A 19,422-nucleotide genomic window follows, 5' to 3' on the forward strand; every position below is an offset into this window, starting at 1 on the left:
AAAAGACATAATTTTTCAGTAATGTGCAATGTTGTGTCTTTTGGAGACAAGCAGAAGAATTACATTTAGAGTGGTAGACAGGAAAATGCAGAACAAAGCCAGGAGTCATATGAAATTTCAAAATTAATATAACTTCTCAGAGCAGAAAAAAATAAAGGTATTTGAATGACACAAGCTAAGGATATCATCAAAACAGTAATGTAGTAATATTTTTTTTTAAGTGACACATTTATTTTATTCTCTTAAGAGCACCAGAAGAGAAAGTTCCTGTCTGTGAGATTCAGATTTTCGTACTGGCTGTCCACTTGAATGCGAAATCATACCCCACCACCATATTTATTCTTTTTCTATTCTTACATCCACTGTCTAACCTTCACCTCACCTTCTTTAAGATAAGCTATGGAAAAAAAAAAAGAAAAAGAAAAAAAAAGAAAAAAAAAAAGATAAGCTATGGGCCTTCTACATAAGGATCTCTTGTTGCACCTGCTTCTTGATTTTGTTCATATGCATTCATTTTTCATGGAAGCAATCAATGTTTCTATTCTTTAATTTTTACCGTTCCAAAGGCATTTTGTATTTTTTTGTGATTTGGGAAGTGTAAATATCAAAGACAGTTTAAGAATAAAATTTGTTATTATTATTATTATTATTATTATTATTATTATTATTATTTGTAGACTAGGGTAGCATGAAAAATTGTGAACTTACACTTGGAGCACTGTCCTTGGGTCTCCAACTTCTCCCCCATCACCAATAGTCAAAGTGTCGTAACCAATCTCCAGATCAAATTCTTCAAAATTTATCTGGATAACCTAGTAATAAACAGAAATGAATACCATGAATATATTGTACTATGCAATAAAAACAAAAAAAAGAGAAAGCAATAGCACAAACATATTTAAAGTGGATCTCAAAATATGTATGAATTTTATACTATGGCATCAAACTGTATCAAAGAATTCCTGAAGTTCAGATACGATGCCATCAAATGGGTTTAAGTTGTGACCTGTTAACTCTCGTCTTGTATTTTTCAGGAGAAGGCCATAGCTTCTGCTTACGCGACACTCTTGTTCGGAGCATTTGAAGTATGACTAATGCAAAGCTACTCTGAGAAGACTTTATAAAAAGTACATGTGGGGAAAAGTGGTTTTCCACACATTAGCATTTATTTTTTATAAACTTAACAAGAAAAATTCTGCTATTTCCATTAAGGAGTAAAGCTTAAAAATGTTGAAGGTATATTTGAACCTGGTTGAAGAGATGTAATGTTTTAGGCTTACTTTTGTGTATCCTTTGGTAAGAATAATGCAAACAGTATCATGTGCTTGGAAAATTGTAAGCACATGTTCTGAGACAGACATTCTAGCATAGTATAGAATTTGGCATCATTTCTCATGAAAATATTTATGAATTTTTGATGAATAGGTATAACATCGATATATATATTTCAATAATATAAATTAATTTGTAATTATTAAGTTAAGTACTTAATATAATAACAAAGATTGGGGGTAATTAAGAACCAGTACAGAAAGAATTGTTTGAATAAAATCTTACATGCAATTATGCCTTTAACAAGTTGCAATTCACAGTAAAGTATTATTTATCAACTAATAAAGAAGTTAATACTCAAATAATAAATGAAAAATCTTATCTTTGGTAATATCCATAGCAATTTTTTACTTTGTATCATGAAGTTCAATAAAAATGAAAGATTTTATGTTATGACTATTTTGTGTTCTGTACCAAAATATCTTATTATGATTACTTCTTACTATTAGAAATATTTTTATAATGGTGTTGAGCAAAGTAATTATGTTCAAGTTCAAACATAACACATGTAAAAACTTGAATTACACATTTGCATGGTTCTAAAAGTACAGTCTTTTCTGTTGTACTTAGTTAAATATACATAGTGATCTTGTGGTCTCCACTCCTTTTGAGGATAGGATTGGATGCATGCTTGCCTTTTTCATGGGTACTGGCAGTGGAACGTAGGCCCTCTGTTACCCAGTGCTCTTTCCCATTTAGCCACCTGCCACCCTTGAATTTTTTTACAATATGAGGGGTGTTTTTGTCTGTCTTTTCATGGTGTTACTTTGTCATTTCTCATTCTTTTTCTGTGACATGAGCATTTATACCTTGGCAGATTCTCTTTTGTAGAATTTGTGTCAAGACTATTAATTGTAAGCATGGTTTATGTCAGTGACTCCCAGCATTTTCCCTTATAGCATTTTATGAGAACAATAATAGTTGTGAGATACAACAAGATGAATATAAAAAAAAAATATTTGCAAGAAGAGAATGTCTGCTGATTTGCTTCTTTGTTTTCTGTTCAGGCCATACTCTGCCGCAGAAATAGCTAAGATCAGCATCTTAGGTTTTCCTATAACTCGCTCATAATAAACAGTTGGCCCTGGGCTCACTAGTGTAGATTAGATTTGTTTATTCTGTGTATTGATCAACTATATATTAGTTGTATAATACCTTCTTCAAGTTTATGCCTTTCATTTCTCACATTTTTATTTATATAGTTTCACAAAACGAAATTTAGTTTATCAAATTAGAACTTGACAATCTATTATTTTGTAAGCAGCACTTGGCATGGTGTATCTCCTAACATTATAAAAATGTTTTCTTCAGACTTCTCTCTTTTGAACTGACTTTTATAGAACCTGTGATGAAAGTATCTGATGGAATATATAGCTCCAAGTTGCCAACCACACATTACATGGAGCACATCTCTATCTAGATAAGGGCAGCATTTGGGAATGAGATGAGTTTATGTTACATGGAACACTGGAAGGGATGCTTCAGATGTGAAAGTCTCCACTCAGATGACCTTAAGTCAAGTGGAGATTTTCCTGGGTGAGCCTTACTGAGAAAATTCCCTTAAAAGATGGCTGACAAGTGAGAAGAAGAAAAATTGCCAAGGCAGAGTCCTGCTATGCTAAGCAGTGCATACTTCATGCTGTGGGAGACTCATGGCAAGGTGGTGGGGTGGAGCTGAGGATCTGAGGGCCATGATCCTACATCCATAGTAACTGAATTCCACAAGTAAAGAGAATATGGAAGAGACAGCTATTCTATCCCTGGATATTTGTCTATGTGTACTGTGTAAGTGTGTGTGTGTGTGTGTGTGTGTGTGTGTGTGTGTGTGTGTGTGTGCAAACTGTGACAAAATATATGTATTATTTATAAATTTGGGTGATATGTTATGTAGGAAAAAAAAAAGAAAACTTTTCACATTTTACCCCTACTATGTGAACAACATATTGTCTCAGTATAGTTTGTGTTTCATCCGTGATCTTACAGCCAAATCTGACATAGATCAAGGTTCTTTATAGCAGTTGTCTTAGATTTGGGCTCTAGATTCTATTTTCTTGGTCAATATGTATGTCCCTGAGGTACCAAAAATTGGCTTAATATTTGATTTGAAAGTTAGAATTTATAAGTCAGATAGTCTTTTTACTCCATTATCTTATTTTTGGGAAATAAGTTGAATAAATTTGGATCATTTATTTTTCAGGTACCAACTAACACATTCTTTAAAAATCTCTTTACGCTTTTGGAATTGCATTGAATTGATTTTGTGAGAATCTTCCAGTATATAAACATGGTTTACCCTTTTATTTAATGAGATTTCTATATGTCATTTTGTTTTATTTATTTTGGCAGAATTTTTCAAGACCTAGTAAGTATTACCTTGTAGACCCACACAGGCCTGAATATCACTATGTATCCTAGACTGCCCTCAAAATTGTAAAAGTCTTCTTTTCCCTGTCTCCCAAATGTTGGTGTTACATGTGTGTACCATCACACACAACTGTCCAAATATCTTAATATATACTTATACAGTTTTCTGAACATATTAAACAACAAAAAACTACTACATTGCTCTAGTTAAGATGGCTGGAAGCAAAAAGAAAAAAAATAATAATCTGGTCAAGAACACAGACATAAGTCTCATATAGTGTTGGGTGGGAATAAAAAATTAGTAAAACAATCATGAAAAAATAATATGTAATTCAATGTAATTTCCTCAAGCAAACTAGAAGTTCCAACTCCTGGCAGATCTAACTGAGCCACTACTGGGTATCTGTCTAAAAGATAAAACAATACAGGAAATAAAAAAGTAAACCCCAAGACAAAGATATACTGACATTGTATGTTTGTTGAGGAAGTAATTACAATAGGTAAGCTAAGAAAATATTATGCATCAATCCATGGATCAACGATTAAGACCATAAAAAATAACATGATTACAGAATATTATTCTACCATTAAAAGTATAAAATATCCTCAGTTGTAGTACTATAGATAGAACTAGAGACTATTGTGTTGAATGATGTAGTGAAGTGGAGAGAGAAATATTCAATAATTTATCATTAGGTGTATGTAGATGCTAAAAGGTTGACTCCATAGAAGTGGAGAGTAGAATATTCGATACTATAGGCTCATAAGGATGGGGCATTAAAAGGACAGGAAGCTACTGGTACCAAGCTAGAAGAAATTCTCATATCCTACAGCATAGGAAGGAGACTATATTTTCCAGTGATTTATTACATATTTGTCAAAATTGATAAAATATGAGTTTGAAACTTTATAATACAAGAAAGTTACGTTTATTGTATTTTTATTTATTTGAGAAAGGCCCTGGGGAAAGGTTGGTGGAATGGGCAACCAGGGCCTCCATCTACTGCAAACAAACTCCAGACACATGTACCACCTGTGCATCTGGATTATGTGGGTCCTGGGGAATCAAACCTTGGTCCTTTGGCTTTGCAGACAAGTGCCTTAACCACTAAGCCATTTCTCCAGACCAATAAACTTGCATTTTTAAAGACAGTAAATGCTAGTTACCTGGACTGGTGCACTAACATTATCTACATGCATGAATTATCACAATGCACACTATAAATGTTCATAATTATTATATATCTATTTTAAAAGTAATTCACCCAGATGTGATGGTTTCCTTGATTTTAGTTTAAGGAGAAACATATTAAATACTTATTTTTTTTCTTGAAAAATAGCTTTAGTAATATATAAATCATAGTTGAAGTGATATTTCTTTAATTGTTCAAAAAATGCCATCATCCTGCCTTGAATGTATCTTTAGTCATTATAGACTGGCTTTGTTGGTGATTTTTTATGATATAAGTATGTAGGTATTGATCTTCTTATGTTTATTTCAATTAGATATTTATTTAGATATTTTGAGGATAAAGTTATATTTCTTAAAATGTAGGAAAAAAGCCTTTACATTCTCGAGATTTACTACTCGTGTTTTTTGAAGGTTTATCTTATTTCAGCATAATTTTATTGAACTCAAGAGATTGCAAAACAAAATAAAGACAAAGAAAACACATCAAAAGCCAACACTAAGGCTTTGAGAAGTCCAGTCCTGGGCACACCTTTAACATAGACCTTTTATCTCTCAGCTTTCATTTGCAGCTTTCACTAAGCCATGCCAGTTTAGAAAGTTTCTAGTTTCTGTGTCTCTTTGAACATGCATCTTTCAGGTATGTCAGTGACTCTATAAACTCTTCTAAATATTGTAGGATCAGAACATTCCAAAGCAATTCTCTTTTCCTCTGAAATTCCTTGTTCTATGATTATCTACTGTAATCTTTGACTACAGGTGGCTAACGGTCTTTCAATCACCTTATGTTTTTCATTAATGTTAAATCTTTTGCTCAGTTGTTGCAGATTAGATGAATCTATAAAAACCCACAGAGCCATCCCTGAAGTATCCTATAAGCACACACTGTGATTCGATACAAGATCTCCTCTATGCACTTTACACCAGGCCCCAAAAGAGATGGTGATGCTGGCATCAGGATGGTAGCCTGTTCAAGGATGCATGAACACAGGGAAGGAAAAGGCCGTGAGAGCTCTCTTGTGTTTCAGCAATTTGCTTGAAAATTTGAACCATTTTATGGATACAAGAAAGTTAAATGTTGGGCCTGAAAATTTCCAGATTGTTTCCTTGCTCTCTCTCTCTCTCTCTCTCTCTCTCTCTCTCTCTCTGTGTGTGTGTGTGTGTGTGTGTGTGTGTGTGTGTGTGTGTGTGTGCATGTACATGTGCACACACATGTATCCATTAAGCAAATACATGAATGCAGTTGTGAGTAGGTTGGTTGCACATGTAATATGTGTGGATGTGCAGGCCAAAGAACACTCACAGGATTGACATTCAACTCCTTTGAGACAGGGTATCTCATTGGCTTGCAGCTTACCAGTTAATTTTAAGTAACTAGCCAGGGACCTCAAACTTCTACTGTTTTTTTTTTTTTTTTTTTTTTTTTTTTTTTTTTTTTTTAATGCTCTCTGCCCTGGGATTACAACAACAAACAAAGACAAATAATATTTTATGTAGGTCCCAGACTTTGGACTCAGGTTTACATGCTAAGCCATGTCTCCAGCCTATCCATATGAATTTCAAGCTTCTTAATTTCCTGCTTCAATTCTGTAGACTACTGTAGAATGCTTCCATTGAGTATCTTGTTCTCCATCATGATTTCTATTCTCCTTTCTACCTCTCTTTCCATCCACAGAGGTTTTATTAGAGTAGATCTACTGCCAATATGCTATTTTATTTTTCTTATCCTGAAAAATGTCTTTTTACACTTGTATTCTGGCTGATGAGTATTGTCATCTACATAACTATTAAGTGACACTTCCTCTAACTATGCGCTGGTAACTTTCTGTTGTCACCCAACTGCCAGTGCTGTTATTGTTGACCCTAGGATGATAGTCATTATCCTGGTTTTAGTTGATTTTGTTTTATACTCTTTGGTTAATATTATAATCACTCTCTGCCTCTTGTGTTTTCTATTCACTTTTCAACACACAGTCTTCCAAATATTTGGCTTATAGTTAATTTTTCCATCATTATAGATTTGTGAACTTTATTAATTTTGAAAAAAAAAAAACAGTCATCTTTACAAATAATGTCCCTTGAGCTTTATTCCTATGGAATGCCGTACAGTCATAAATTAGATTTCCTCACTTTATCTCTTAACCCATCTTTCATAATTTCCATTTCATTATTTTTATCATTTTAATTGCATATTTTCCTTAGATCTATCTTTGGATCACTAATTCTTTCTTTACAAGCATGTTCACTGAATTATTTAATCTTCAAAAACACTTATTTAAAAAAGTTCTTTATCTTTTAAGCTGTGGCAAATCATTTTTAATACTCTGAATCTTAATAAGATTTAAGTTTCCTTTACATGTTAATATGCTTTTAATTGTGTGTGTATATATATATATACATATTCAGTCATGTGCACATTAAGGTGAAGGGAATTAGCACATCTGTCATTAAATACTTTTCCAATTTTTCTTGCCATAAGAGTACCTATAATCTAGTCCCTTAACAAATTCTGTTACTAATTATGGTCCACATTTCTACATTAGATCTCTCTAGGTTTCTTCTCCAAGATACCCAACTCTTCTCAACATTTTGATCTACATCTCTTCTATCCCACCCATGTATGAAAAGGTATTTCTAGCCTCTGTTTCTAATGTTCTGAATTTTTAAAGACTCCACATATAAGTGAGATTATGCCATTGTTTTCTTTATGTGTCTGGCTTATTTAATTTTCCAAAAAGAATATATTTTTAAATTTTTATTTATTTATTTATTTATTTATTTGAGAGTGACAGACACAGAGAGAAAGACAGATAGAGGGAGAGAGAGAGAATGGGCGCGCCAGGGCTTCCAGCCTCTGCAAACGAACTCCAGATGTGTGCGCCCCCTTGTGCATCTGGCTAACGTGGGACCTGGGGAACTGAGCCTCGAACCGGGGTCCTTAGCTTCACAGGCAAGCGCTTAACCGCTAAGCCATCTCTCCAGCCCTCCAAAAAGAATATATAGAGTGCACAAAATTCAATGCCAAAAACAAATAAAAGTTCTAATTAAATTATATGGGTGATTTGAATAGGTATTTCTACAAAGAAGATATAAAAAATTGACATGAAAACTTATTTGACTCCCTTAATGAGGACATGCAAATTAGAAATTAATGAGGGAAATAGTGCCTCATACTTATTATTTATTAAAAAGTAAGGATATAACAGAGAGAGAGAGAGAGGGGAGGGAAGGTAGCATTGTATGCTGCTCTTAGGAATATGATTAGTAAACTGTGGAAAACAGCCTAAGTATTATTAAGTAAGTTAAATATAGTACTATTTTATTACCCTGCAATACACTGTTTTGGTTTAATATTCTAAAGAAGATAAAATCTACACCTTATAAAGATGTCTTCAACCCCATGATCACGGCAGCATCCTTCGCATTAGGTAAACTATAGAAGCAAACATATATAATTGTTTTCTTTGATAATTTTACTTACTTATTTACAAGTAGAGATAGACAGATACAGACTTATCACCTAGATGCATTGGAAAAACAAGAAGAACTAAACCCAAAGATCTACAGGCATAAAGAAATAATCAAGAGTATTGCAAATATTAATGAATTGGAAACTAAGGAAACAATTTTAAAAATCAATGAAATTGAGAGCTGATTCTTTGAAAAAAGTAAACAAGATTAACAAACCCCTGGCCAATTTGATCAAGCAAAAGAAAAAGAGAGCCAATAGAGTATTCATTGAATGGGAGAAAATATTCACCAGTTACTGACAGAAGCTATTGATCAGAGTGACCTAGTAGATCTCCCAAAACAAACATGATAGACTTCTGTCAGAGTACTTGATTACCCACCATAGGTTAATGGTTAAGACCCTACTGCTGAAGACATCATACACTGTTATCACAGACCATGGAGAGACCTTGTTGGAATGGAGAAGAGAGCCAGTCTCCAGACAACTAGCCCATCTAGTGGTGGAATGTGCTGCATAAATTACCAGGGAAAAGTGGCCAACATCTCTTTGAGCAACTCAAAGTCTAAGCTACTCAGAAGCAAACCACCTTATATGATGCTCACACAAGTGCAATAGTGGCATACAGACATGGTGGGTAACCAGCTGCTCTTGAATTGGCTAACAGATCCAGTCAGTGAAAAGGAAACCATATCTGGACCCAGGAAACAAGTCAGAATCATATCCAGATAAGGATTCTGCTTTCCATTGTCAAGCTTCTACTAATCTTGGGCTATAATACTATCTACAGCCTTTAAATTCTCTCTGAGTTAATAATGGTTATCTCATTTCACCAATGCTGACTTCATTCTCCTTTGCAGAATTTGCTTCTCTTTTACATATGGAGCTGGACCTGAGGAGATTAAATTACCAAGTGAACTCTACCCTAGCCCCAGCTGAAACCACAGAGAAGTTGAGGAAATTAGCAAGAGTGCTGTTTCTTAGTGAATCAGATATCAGCACAAGAGTGAAGGAGATAGACACTGAGGACACTTAATATCTACCAAACCAGACATTCATAGGCTCCTAAGAGCCCATCACTAAAATAGACTTAAAATGCACCCAACATGGCTCAGGGAATTTTGCAGAAGAGGGTGCAGAAAGACGGTTAGAGCCACAAGTTGGGATATTTTGCACAGAGATATTGCCTCTCCCCCATACCTGACTAATGCCCCCATAATGATGCATGACCCACAACCCCCATAGAGTAGACCTGCATCCTCAACAAGGAAGGCCTCTTCAGAAAAGGAGAAGGGAGGAGGGAAAGGATGGTACAAACTTGTGTTGTTTACATACTAAATATGTCCTTATCAAATATATATATATATATATATATATATATATATATATATATATCCTAATTATTATTTGAAGGGATTCTTTCCCAAGGGCTAGCTTCTATATATATATTTACTCACATTTAACTGATAATATACCTTTAATTAAATTTATACAATGAGAAAGCAAGGCACCTATTCAGTAAAAACATTTTTTCTTCTAACTGGACTCAAATGTTGCTATACATGTGGAGTCAATTAACATCTTTTGAGGAAACCTAAGCTATTTTGTGCAGCTATTGGTCCAAGAAGATTAAGTCCAAGTGTTAGTCTCTTTATTACAAAGACTTATTAAAATGAACCTCTAGTCAAGTTAAGTTGCATCCTATTTTATCTTCTGGCTAATTTCAGCTGGCTCTTCTCATGTATCACCATGCCTGCACATATATGTGAGTATGCCTTTGTAAGATATTGTTTCATAATGTTACAGATTCCCTTGCTTTGTTGTGAACCAACCACACACTGAAGTTTTGTTCAGGTACTCAGAGGGAATACATCTCAGAATACCTCATCAGTTATCCTATTCAAAGACTAGATCCCATGATGCACTTCACTCCAGACCATTTAACAGTAGATCCAAGAGTGAGTTTGCAGTAAAATCTAAGAAGTGTCTCATTCCAGATGACTTAAAAATCCTCACAGGCTAGCAGAAATAACTTTGCTGTCTAATAAATGACTGGCTGATTGCTTGCTATGAATCTCTTAATATCCATTATTGTACAATCATGTCCTAAATAATTTGGACACCTAATTGGTGGTTGATTTTTTAAAATTATAATAAGGATTTATGCATGAATGTATGCATCAATGAGAACTCTATCTCATCTAAAAGGGTGAATTAATTACTACTAATCCATATACTTTCAGATAACTGCTTGATTAATGGCCTGTCACTAAAATTTTAGACATTTGTAATTTTGAACATTTTCAATGACTCAAATTATCAAGAAATTCAAATAGTCAATCTGAATTTGCAGACCTCATTCATTTTAATTTGGCTCATTTATGCCTACATTTAACATCAGTTTTGGAATAGTCCCAAAGAAATAGGATCTCTGCATTAAGAAAATAATAACTGACTGCTTCAATTAAAATCATCAGTAAAAATAAAGTATTGTGGCTAAGGTCAAAAATTATATTGAGAAACATCCATAACCAGGAACACTCACAATTTATAAGGTATATTTGGGAGAAAGCAAAATTAAGCACTAGCATTTTCATTTGTTCTGTAATGGTATATATAATATCAGAAACCTAATGTGAATGTTTTTGTGTTCTTTTAAAAGATTTTTTATAATGTAAAATTGGCTATGCATCCATTTTCCATCCATTTGTCTTTGTGCAAGTAAAATGAATGAATGATAATGTAAAACTGAACAAACAGTCATTGATATGATGTGCATGCATGTCCTCCATGTTTATTTGCATGCAGGTCTGAAACCTTTATTTAAAGGAAGGAGGCAGGATATAATGATATCATATGGATTACTATAGAAAGAATGGCATACTATTTGTCTTCCCAGTCATTTTTGGGTGAGGAGTCCTCTGCATTTATCACACAAAACTGATAACAGGGAAGATGAAATAATAAATTATACCTTAAAATTTTAAATGGTTCATACTCGGCCTGATTTTTGCATGTGTGCTTACATGTATGTGGGCGAACATGTTTGTATGGGTGTGTGTGCACATGTGTGCAAACAGATGTGGAAGCCAGAGATTGATGTCAGGTATCTTCGATGATCATTCTCCACTGACTTTTATTGAGACAATATCTTTCACCAAACCCAGAGCTCACCAATTTGGTAGTCAAACTATCGATCTTGCTCTGGGGATCTGCCTCCTGAGTGCTGGTATTATAGGCAGACCACCACATTCCCTTAACATTTACCTAGATGCTAGAGATGATAACTCAGGTCTTCATGTGCTTTGAATGTTTGGTTGCTAGCTTGTGGCAATTTGGAATATGAAGCTTTGTTGGAATAGGTGTGCTGTTGGGTAATGTTTTAGGGTGTTATAGCCAGCTCCCCCTTGCCAGATACTGTTTCCCACTATGCTGTATCCAGTGTCCATTTTGTAATTTCAATTTTATTGAGTAGAAGTTATAATGCCAGGACTCTGGTGTGTTTTGGCCATCACTTATTATTTACAATAGACTATCTTTTGGCTTCAGATGTTTATAGTTAAAGAGGAACAATATTATATATATTACAGAAACCACTGCATAAGGCAGGGATGTTGGGGCATTTTAATTAATGAGAATAGAAAACATGTTGCCTGCTGACAATTTTCAAAGTAAACGCGGAGGACAGATATTTTATAAATGAGAAGAAACAATCATGGTAGATTATTGATTGCTAATGCAACAGCAATATTCTGTTTTCATCTCTGACGTTTGTGTTTTTAGCAGAATATCAGTTTTGTTCAACTGCTTATCCTCCTCCGTATATTCTCATGCTTCAGCAATTGCTCATCACACGTCACGTTCCATAAGGAGGGTCAGTCTTAGTCATCTATTCTGATAGTAGCAGTTGTGTTGGTTTCAATATATGGCCACACAGACCCAGGTGTTTTATTAAAATTGAGATTGCACCTTCAGCTCCTAGTACAGGACATGTCACTAGCAGAGATCTGAGCTCCAGCTTAAACCATGCAAAAAGGCTTCAGCTCTGACAGGTGCCCTGCTTGCTGCTCTTTGGTGTTTGGGCGATGAAGGTGGTTTCTCTCTCTGCTTGAATTTATGAAGGGGAGACAGCTTCTTCTGCCACTAACGAAACTTCCCTTGGATCTGTAAGCAAGAAATACATCCCTTCCTCTCAGAAAACTGTGTTTTATTTGATGTTCATCCTAGCATCATGGAACTATCTACTATAGCAGTATAATTCTGTGTGCCAGATTCAAGTACCACCTTATGCATATGCAACCCAACTCTGGTCAACTAAGTGGGGAAATGATTGCTTGGGGGAAGTATAAGATTTTTTTTTTCAAAGGAAATTTAAAAAGTGTACTAGAATGAGATTTTCTTTGACTGTATTGATTAGATCTATCATAACATATAGTTTCTGGACAAAGCATATGCACTGAATTATCTAGGTTTATGAGACAGGCACTTGTTCAGTCTACTGAGAATTCTAGGACCCTAGACACTATGTGGTATTCAATAATGAATATGCTTGCTGGCAATTTACAGAGAAAATGTCCTAAATAGCCTCCTTCCTGCTTTTGTGATGAAGCCTTAAACGTAATGACCAGCTGCCAGGTTTTTGTGGAGATGGAGCCTTGCTGGAGGAGGTGGGTCACTGGTGGCATGCCTTGGGATTTTAAATATTCAGCCCTGCCTGCAAGGACTAGCTTGTCCACTCTCTTTCCTTCATCCTTGCTGCTGTGCAGATGTGCCATACAGCTATCTGCTCTTCTCATACTTTCCTCACTATGATAAACTTCTCAAATGAAACATTGTCTTTCATAAGCTTGTTTCTGGTCAGGTGCTTGTTCCAGCACTAAGTAACACTTCTTACTTATTCTTTACATCATTTGCCTTGAGATTTTTCTATGTTTAACTTGAGAGCATTCAACAAATTATTTCACAAAATTCTCAGTTTAGAAAATGGGTTTTAGGTTGGAGACATGGCTCAGTGGATAAAGTACTTCCCATGCAAGTGTGAACACCTAAATTTTAACCTCCCGCAACCATACAAAGGCCAGAAAATGTGACAAGCTTCTATAACTTCAGTACATCTAAACAAGAATAGAAGTGGGGACAAAAGAAAGTTTGTGGACCAGCTAGGCTGGTGAATATTGCAGGGAACAATGAGAGATCCTGCCTCAAAATAAGGTGAATGGTAAGGAACCAGCACCCAGAGCTGTTCTCTGACATCCACGTGGGTGCTGTGGCACTAATGTGTCAATATTCACATACATGAACACACACACACACAGAGAGAGAGAGAGAGAGAGAGAGAGAGAGAGAGAGAGAGAGAGAGAGAGAGAGAAAGAGAGAGAGAGAGAGATCTTCTACATGTGTATGTACAAACACACCAAGAAAGGGAAAATGGTTTTCAGGTAATTATCAATACTTATTAAGATAATAGTGATGATTTAAGCATCAACATGAGGTTTGCCTGATGTCAACATTTGTGGGCTTAAAATATCTTGCAAATTTGTATTTTCATAGACAAGTTCTGCCAGTTTAAGATGCACAATATCACTCCAATTTGTGGTACATCTGTAGTAGACAGGTTCATGTAGCTAGAATGAACATCCTAACCAGATCCACTTTATAGGAGGAAGGGGTGTATTTTAACATTACAGATCCAGGGGAAATTCCATTAAATGGTGAAAGAATCTGGCTCCCATTCATCAACCCAAACTGAGAGAGAAAATAACCACTGTCCAGAAGTCTCCCAAAATAAGCAAGCAGCAGGGAATCAGGCAATGCTCTCACCTCTCTGCACACCATGGGGCTGGAAATGAGATCTTCCCCTCAATGCTGGGCTCCAGGATCTGCCCCCAATGACACCTCCTGCAGCCAAGTGGCTGGAGACCCGAGTTACAAGCCTTAATAAAATACCTGAGACTATGGGAAACATACATTCAAACTACTACACCTAATTAACAAATTACAAATATTTTCTTCAAGTTAGGCATATAAGGGTGATGGCATGTGGAGACAATTTCAGAATATAACAACCAGTAACTATTTAATTACCTGAAATTGTGATAAAACTGAGATACTATATTATGGTATTTTTCATCCATGATAAAAATATCTGTATTATTTTCAAATAAATCTGATATTGGATAAAATTTCTAAATATTTCTTTAGCAGCTGACCCTTCAATGAGACATTTTGTACTTATTTAATTTGTAAAGCAGTGAAATTAGCCTTTGATGGCATGTAACACAACAGATTAATGATTCTTTAACATTAATACCAAACTACCCTTATTAGGGAAAGTGTATAATATATTGAAGGGCACAGAAAATGCCTAAGGTTAAGTTTCATCTCCATCACAGAATGTTATATCAAATTGGACACTTCTCTGAGGAACTTAAAACAGTGTTTGTATTTCATACTTTATAAGTTTAATGTAGGCATTACATTAAATGTTTCACACAATAACACATGCAGTACCTGATATAGAGTAGGCCTTCAATAATGGATAGTGATTGTCTGGCAAAGTAACATAATTGAGCTGGAGAGATACTTTAGCTGTTAAGGTACTTACTTTCACAGTCAAGAGACCCAGGTTAGATCCCCCAGTACCAACATAAAGCCAATAGAACAAGGTAGTGCATGCAGCTGGTGTTCATTTGCAGTGGCTAGAGGCCCTGTCATGTCCATTTTCTCTCTCTCTCTCCCTTTCTATATATCTATTGATTGTTTTCTTTCTTTCTCTATGTGTCTATCTCAAATAAATAAATAAAATATTTTTTGAAAGGTAACATATCCATCCAAAATTAGGTGCTCATATATGTTCACCATGTGGCCATCCCAGAGGGAATCCATTACCATTACAGCCTACTGCTTAAAATGTCTCTTTTCTTTAAGTGATTTTTTTTTCCATCATGTGTGATTCAGAATAGCCATAATCCACTGTAATACCAACAACTTTTTGTTTTGTTACTGGGTAAAAATTCCAGAATGTTTAACCTAAACAAGGTTAACAAATATACAAAGTTTACTTGAACTTAAGGTTTGTAAATGATGCTACACTATAAGCTTTACATTAACTTAAAGTACTTGTCTGTTGATACCACTTCTGACACTCTCATCACTGTCCAGTGGGGGAGACAAGACAGACATGCCAAAAACACTGATCAGTATAAAGTACTTTAGGTTTACCTGGAAATAGAGAGCTTCCAGGTACAGATGGTAGAGGAAATATTCCCTCCAGAAAATCTATCAGGACAGAGGAATGTGGAAATGTGAACTGGGAAAGCTTGAAAAATAGCATAGTAGAAATAATTACTCCTTTGGTTTCTGAAACAAATTGTGAGACAAGTAGTGATTAGAAGGAAGCTAGAGGTGAGGGCATAAGGAACTGAGTTTTATTTCATATGGGATACACAACAAATCATAACTTTTGAGCTGTATCATATGGGTTAAACTTACTTATTTGCTCACTTTGGCTGCAGGGATAGCCTGGATTGAAAGGAAAACATAACAAATGAAGAGATTATGAAGACTCACATTGGTCTGTGAAAATAGGGATGGACTAGAATGCCAGAGGAGATTTATGTCAAAATTTTCATACTTCAAATAAAGGTGATTATAACCATTTCATTGTATTCTTCATATATTAGAAAACCTTAAAGGCATACAAAAATTATTTGCATTCTAAGATGATTTTTATCAAATGTTATCACTATAAGTGAGTAATTCAAAGAACATATAGTACCTTTGTTAGAATATCTTATGTTGCACCCTAAAACTGACTCTTTGTCATATGTATAAATGCCTATTAGTAATACATACAAAGAAAAACTTGAGTTTGTAATAAATGCAAGATAGCCAGCCTAAATTATGTATTATAAACAATACAAAAATATGGTTACATCAGGTCTGTGGAATGGGTAGACATATAATACAGATAGCTTAAGGTATGAAATACTAGCAAGTCTATTATTTAGTCAGTTGAATCCCATTTTCAGGGATAAGAAGATAGCTTAGCAAGTAAGCATGCTTGCCACAGAAATATGAGGTCTTGAGTTTGACACGCAGTATCCCTGTAAATAGTCAGTTGTGACCATAAGTGCCTGTGCACCTCGTCCTTTGGGGACAGGGAAGAGGTGGACAGGGATAGTTGATTGGCTGGGGATAGTTGGTCAGCATTGTTGACCAAAAAGTTAATAAATACATAAAATGATCTGTGTTCGTTTAGAGACTATTTTAGTTAAACAACATGGAGGAGCAATAGTAGAGGACACTTGACGTTCTCTGCTGGCCTTGGCACATTAGCGCCTGGGGCACATGTATCTGCAGGCACGTGTAGTCTAAAGACACAAACCACACGTATTTCTTTGTGCATGTGTGTGTGTCTACGTCTACCTCTCTTGGGCACATGGGTGCTCATGCTCACTAAAAAGGGAAGGCAATCTCATTTTAGAGAAAGAATTAATCTTCCATATTCTAGAAGGTTTATACACTGTAATATTTTATTTAGGCATTTTATTACATAATATATATCCCAAGCCTCTTGGCAAGACCATTAACAATGAGAAGTGCCAGCTAGGGGAATTCTCTGAGTTCATCCATTTGGCTGCCAGCTTCAGGTTAATCACCTCAGTTCTTACAAGGGCTCGTAGTTCAGAAACAGGGAAAGAGTACAATCTGGGGACACAGAGAAATATTGATGGAATGATAAGAGCTTTTAGCTTTGTTTTACTTTTTGAGCCTTTAGTATCTGTGTTGGGATTTCCCCTGTGGGGGACTGCCAGTATGTAACAATGACAGATTAAGTAAAGCACTACAAATGTTCACAGAAGGTGAGAAGCTATATAAGAAGAAAAATGCATCAAATATTAAATCTATAGCACAACAGTACAAAACTGTTGGTTCTTCCCCATCACTTATTCATGGTTAACTACTGGAGGATATAATTTAAATTGCATAATGCACAAAATGATCAACTTGAATTTTCAGAGTTATAAAAGTCCTGTAGAGAATATTCTGGTTTTTAGAAAGACATTCCTTATACATTCCTTATACCAGGTAGGTGTGTAAATATGTAAAACAGGTTGAAAACAGTATGAAATGCAGTTCAATGAATTTGAAAAGAAATACAATTTTCTTACATTTATCCTTAATTATTTAATATAGGAACATTTTGACTTGGTGCTCACTCTCTTCTTCCTCTTCTTCTTCTTCTTCTTCTCTTCTTCTTCTTCTTCTTCTTCTTCTTCTTCTTCTTCTTCTTCTCTCTCTCTCTCTCTCCATATATATCTACTCATAGATTTAAATCCTCTAATTTATCTAACAACTATACCCATATTATCTATATATAAATACATACCTACATCATCTATATCCATATGGTTGTAGATATGCCCATTCATCGCTTTACATTTAGTTTCAAGTAGAAAATTTTAACTCCTGGCTATTTGAAAAAAGAAACATGTGTTTGAGATGACTAGAAACACAACTGTGGTGATGAAAACCAACACTATGCACGCTTCTGTGCACTACACAACACACTGGGTTCTAGCTCCATTTCTCTTAGGTGTGCCTTTTCAACTTTATAATTTTCTATATATATTTTAGGCAAAGTAATCGAGAAATAGAATTTTTAAAAATTATTTATTTATTTATTTGAGAGCGACAGACACAGAGAGAAAGACAGGTAGAGGGAGAGAGAGAGAATGGGTGTGCCAGGGCTTCCAGCCTCTGCAAACGAACTCCAGACGCATGCTCCCCCTTGTGCATCTGGCTAACGTGGGACCTGGGGAACCGAGCCTCGAACCAGGGTCCTCAGGCTTCACAGGCAAGCGCTTAACCGCTACGCCATCTCTCCAGCCAGAGAAATGGAATTTTATCAGTTTATGTTTATAGGAGGTTTTGTTGATCTCCAAAATAATCATCCTAGAAAAGAAATGAAGGTAAGAGGCCAGGAAGTTAGGGTATGAGAAGATTCTCTGGCTTCCAAACACATTGCCTACCACCACTATTCAGGGAACAAGATTTCCATCAATGAATAAATTCTCTATGGAGACCATTGCTTTGGAAAAGTCTGTGGTAAAGCAGTATACTACTGGTTACTGTTTTTGAACTATATTTCAATTAGTAAAAGAATGTATTAAGTTTTAGACATAATCAGGATAAACACTTATAACTTAAAATTTTAAATTCATTTAATCCTTTTTACCTAACATTGTAGTGCTAGAATATAGACAAACATTCCTCTCTTTACTGGGGTAAATTAAACAATTTAAAAGGGAATGTATCATGGAAGTTTTTGCAATATACAAATTATAGTCACTCTTACATAGTATGTAGTGTTACAAAATAGACATAAACCAAGGGAAGGTAACAGATGGTGATGGAAGTGAAGATTGATGAAGGAGATGCAGAAATGGTGTTTGAGAGAAATTTGAGGGAAGTAAGATAGTAACAGTGCAGGTTTCACATGAATCAATAGAGTATTTCAAGCTCAGATAATTCCCAGGGACACCTATATTATCAGTGCCTTTATTTGCTTTAACAGCCTCAATGTTATCCATTTTCCACTTTGCCCACTATCATGGGTGCCACTGATTTATTTTCAGTTTCTAGAAGTGATGAGGAACACCATGAACTTTCACCCCCATGTTTGCTTTTGTCCTAGAAACCGCAATGCTAGTCCTTGGTCATCCTCCAATATTGGCTTGAATGTTAACTCCCCAGGAAGATCTTCACAGACCATCCCAAGCAGACTCCTCTTTATTCCACTTGGATTGTTTCATACCTCTGGCATGTATATTGCCATGTTTTCCCTCTTATTGTTGGCTTACGCAAGTAGCTAAATGCCTCACAAAGGTAGAAAATTATATTAAACTAACTTGTGCTCCCTACATTCAACATGGAGGAAACCCTCTGGGGGACTCAGCAGTAGGTTCCATGTAAAAAGCAGAGAGTCACCTTCATCTGACAATTGAAACTCTAGGTACCTTGACCTTAGACATGCCCATCTTAAGTACTGTCACAAAATCAAGTT

General features: G+C 35.3%; 1 protein-coding gene across 7 annotated transcripts in view; it reads right to left on the reverse strand.

Annotated features, from left to right (window-relative positions):
- Csmd3 (CUB and Sushi multiple domains 3) overlaps positions 1–19,422 on the reverse strand; it is a 1,124,273-nt gene that overhangs the window by 560,501 nt on the left and 544,350 nt on the right. For all 7 annotated transcript variants that reach the window (XM_045143269.1, XM_045143267.1, XM_045143265.1 and 4 more), the window contains one exon: positions 709–812. In XM_045143269.1, the coding sequence (XP_044999204.1) occupies positions 709–812 (104 nt within the window). The remainder of the gene's footprint in view (positions 1–708; positions 813–19,422) is intronic.

Source organism: Jaculus jaculus, chromosome 2, assembly GCF_020740685.1.
Source record: "Jaculus jaculus isolate mJacJac1 chromosome 2, mJacJac1.mat.Y.cur, whole genome shotgun sequence".
In the NCBI taxonomy this organism is placed as follows: domain Eukaryota; kingdom Metazoa; phylum Chordata; class Mammalia; order Rodentia; family Dipodidae; genus Jaculus; species Jaculus jaculus.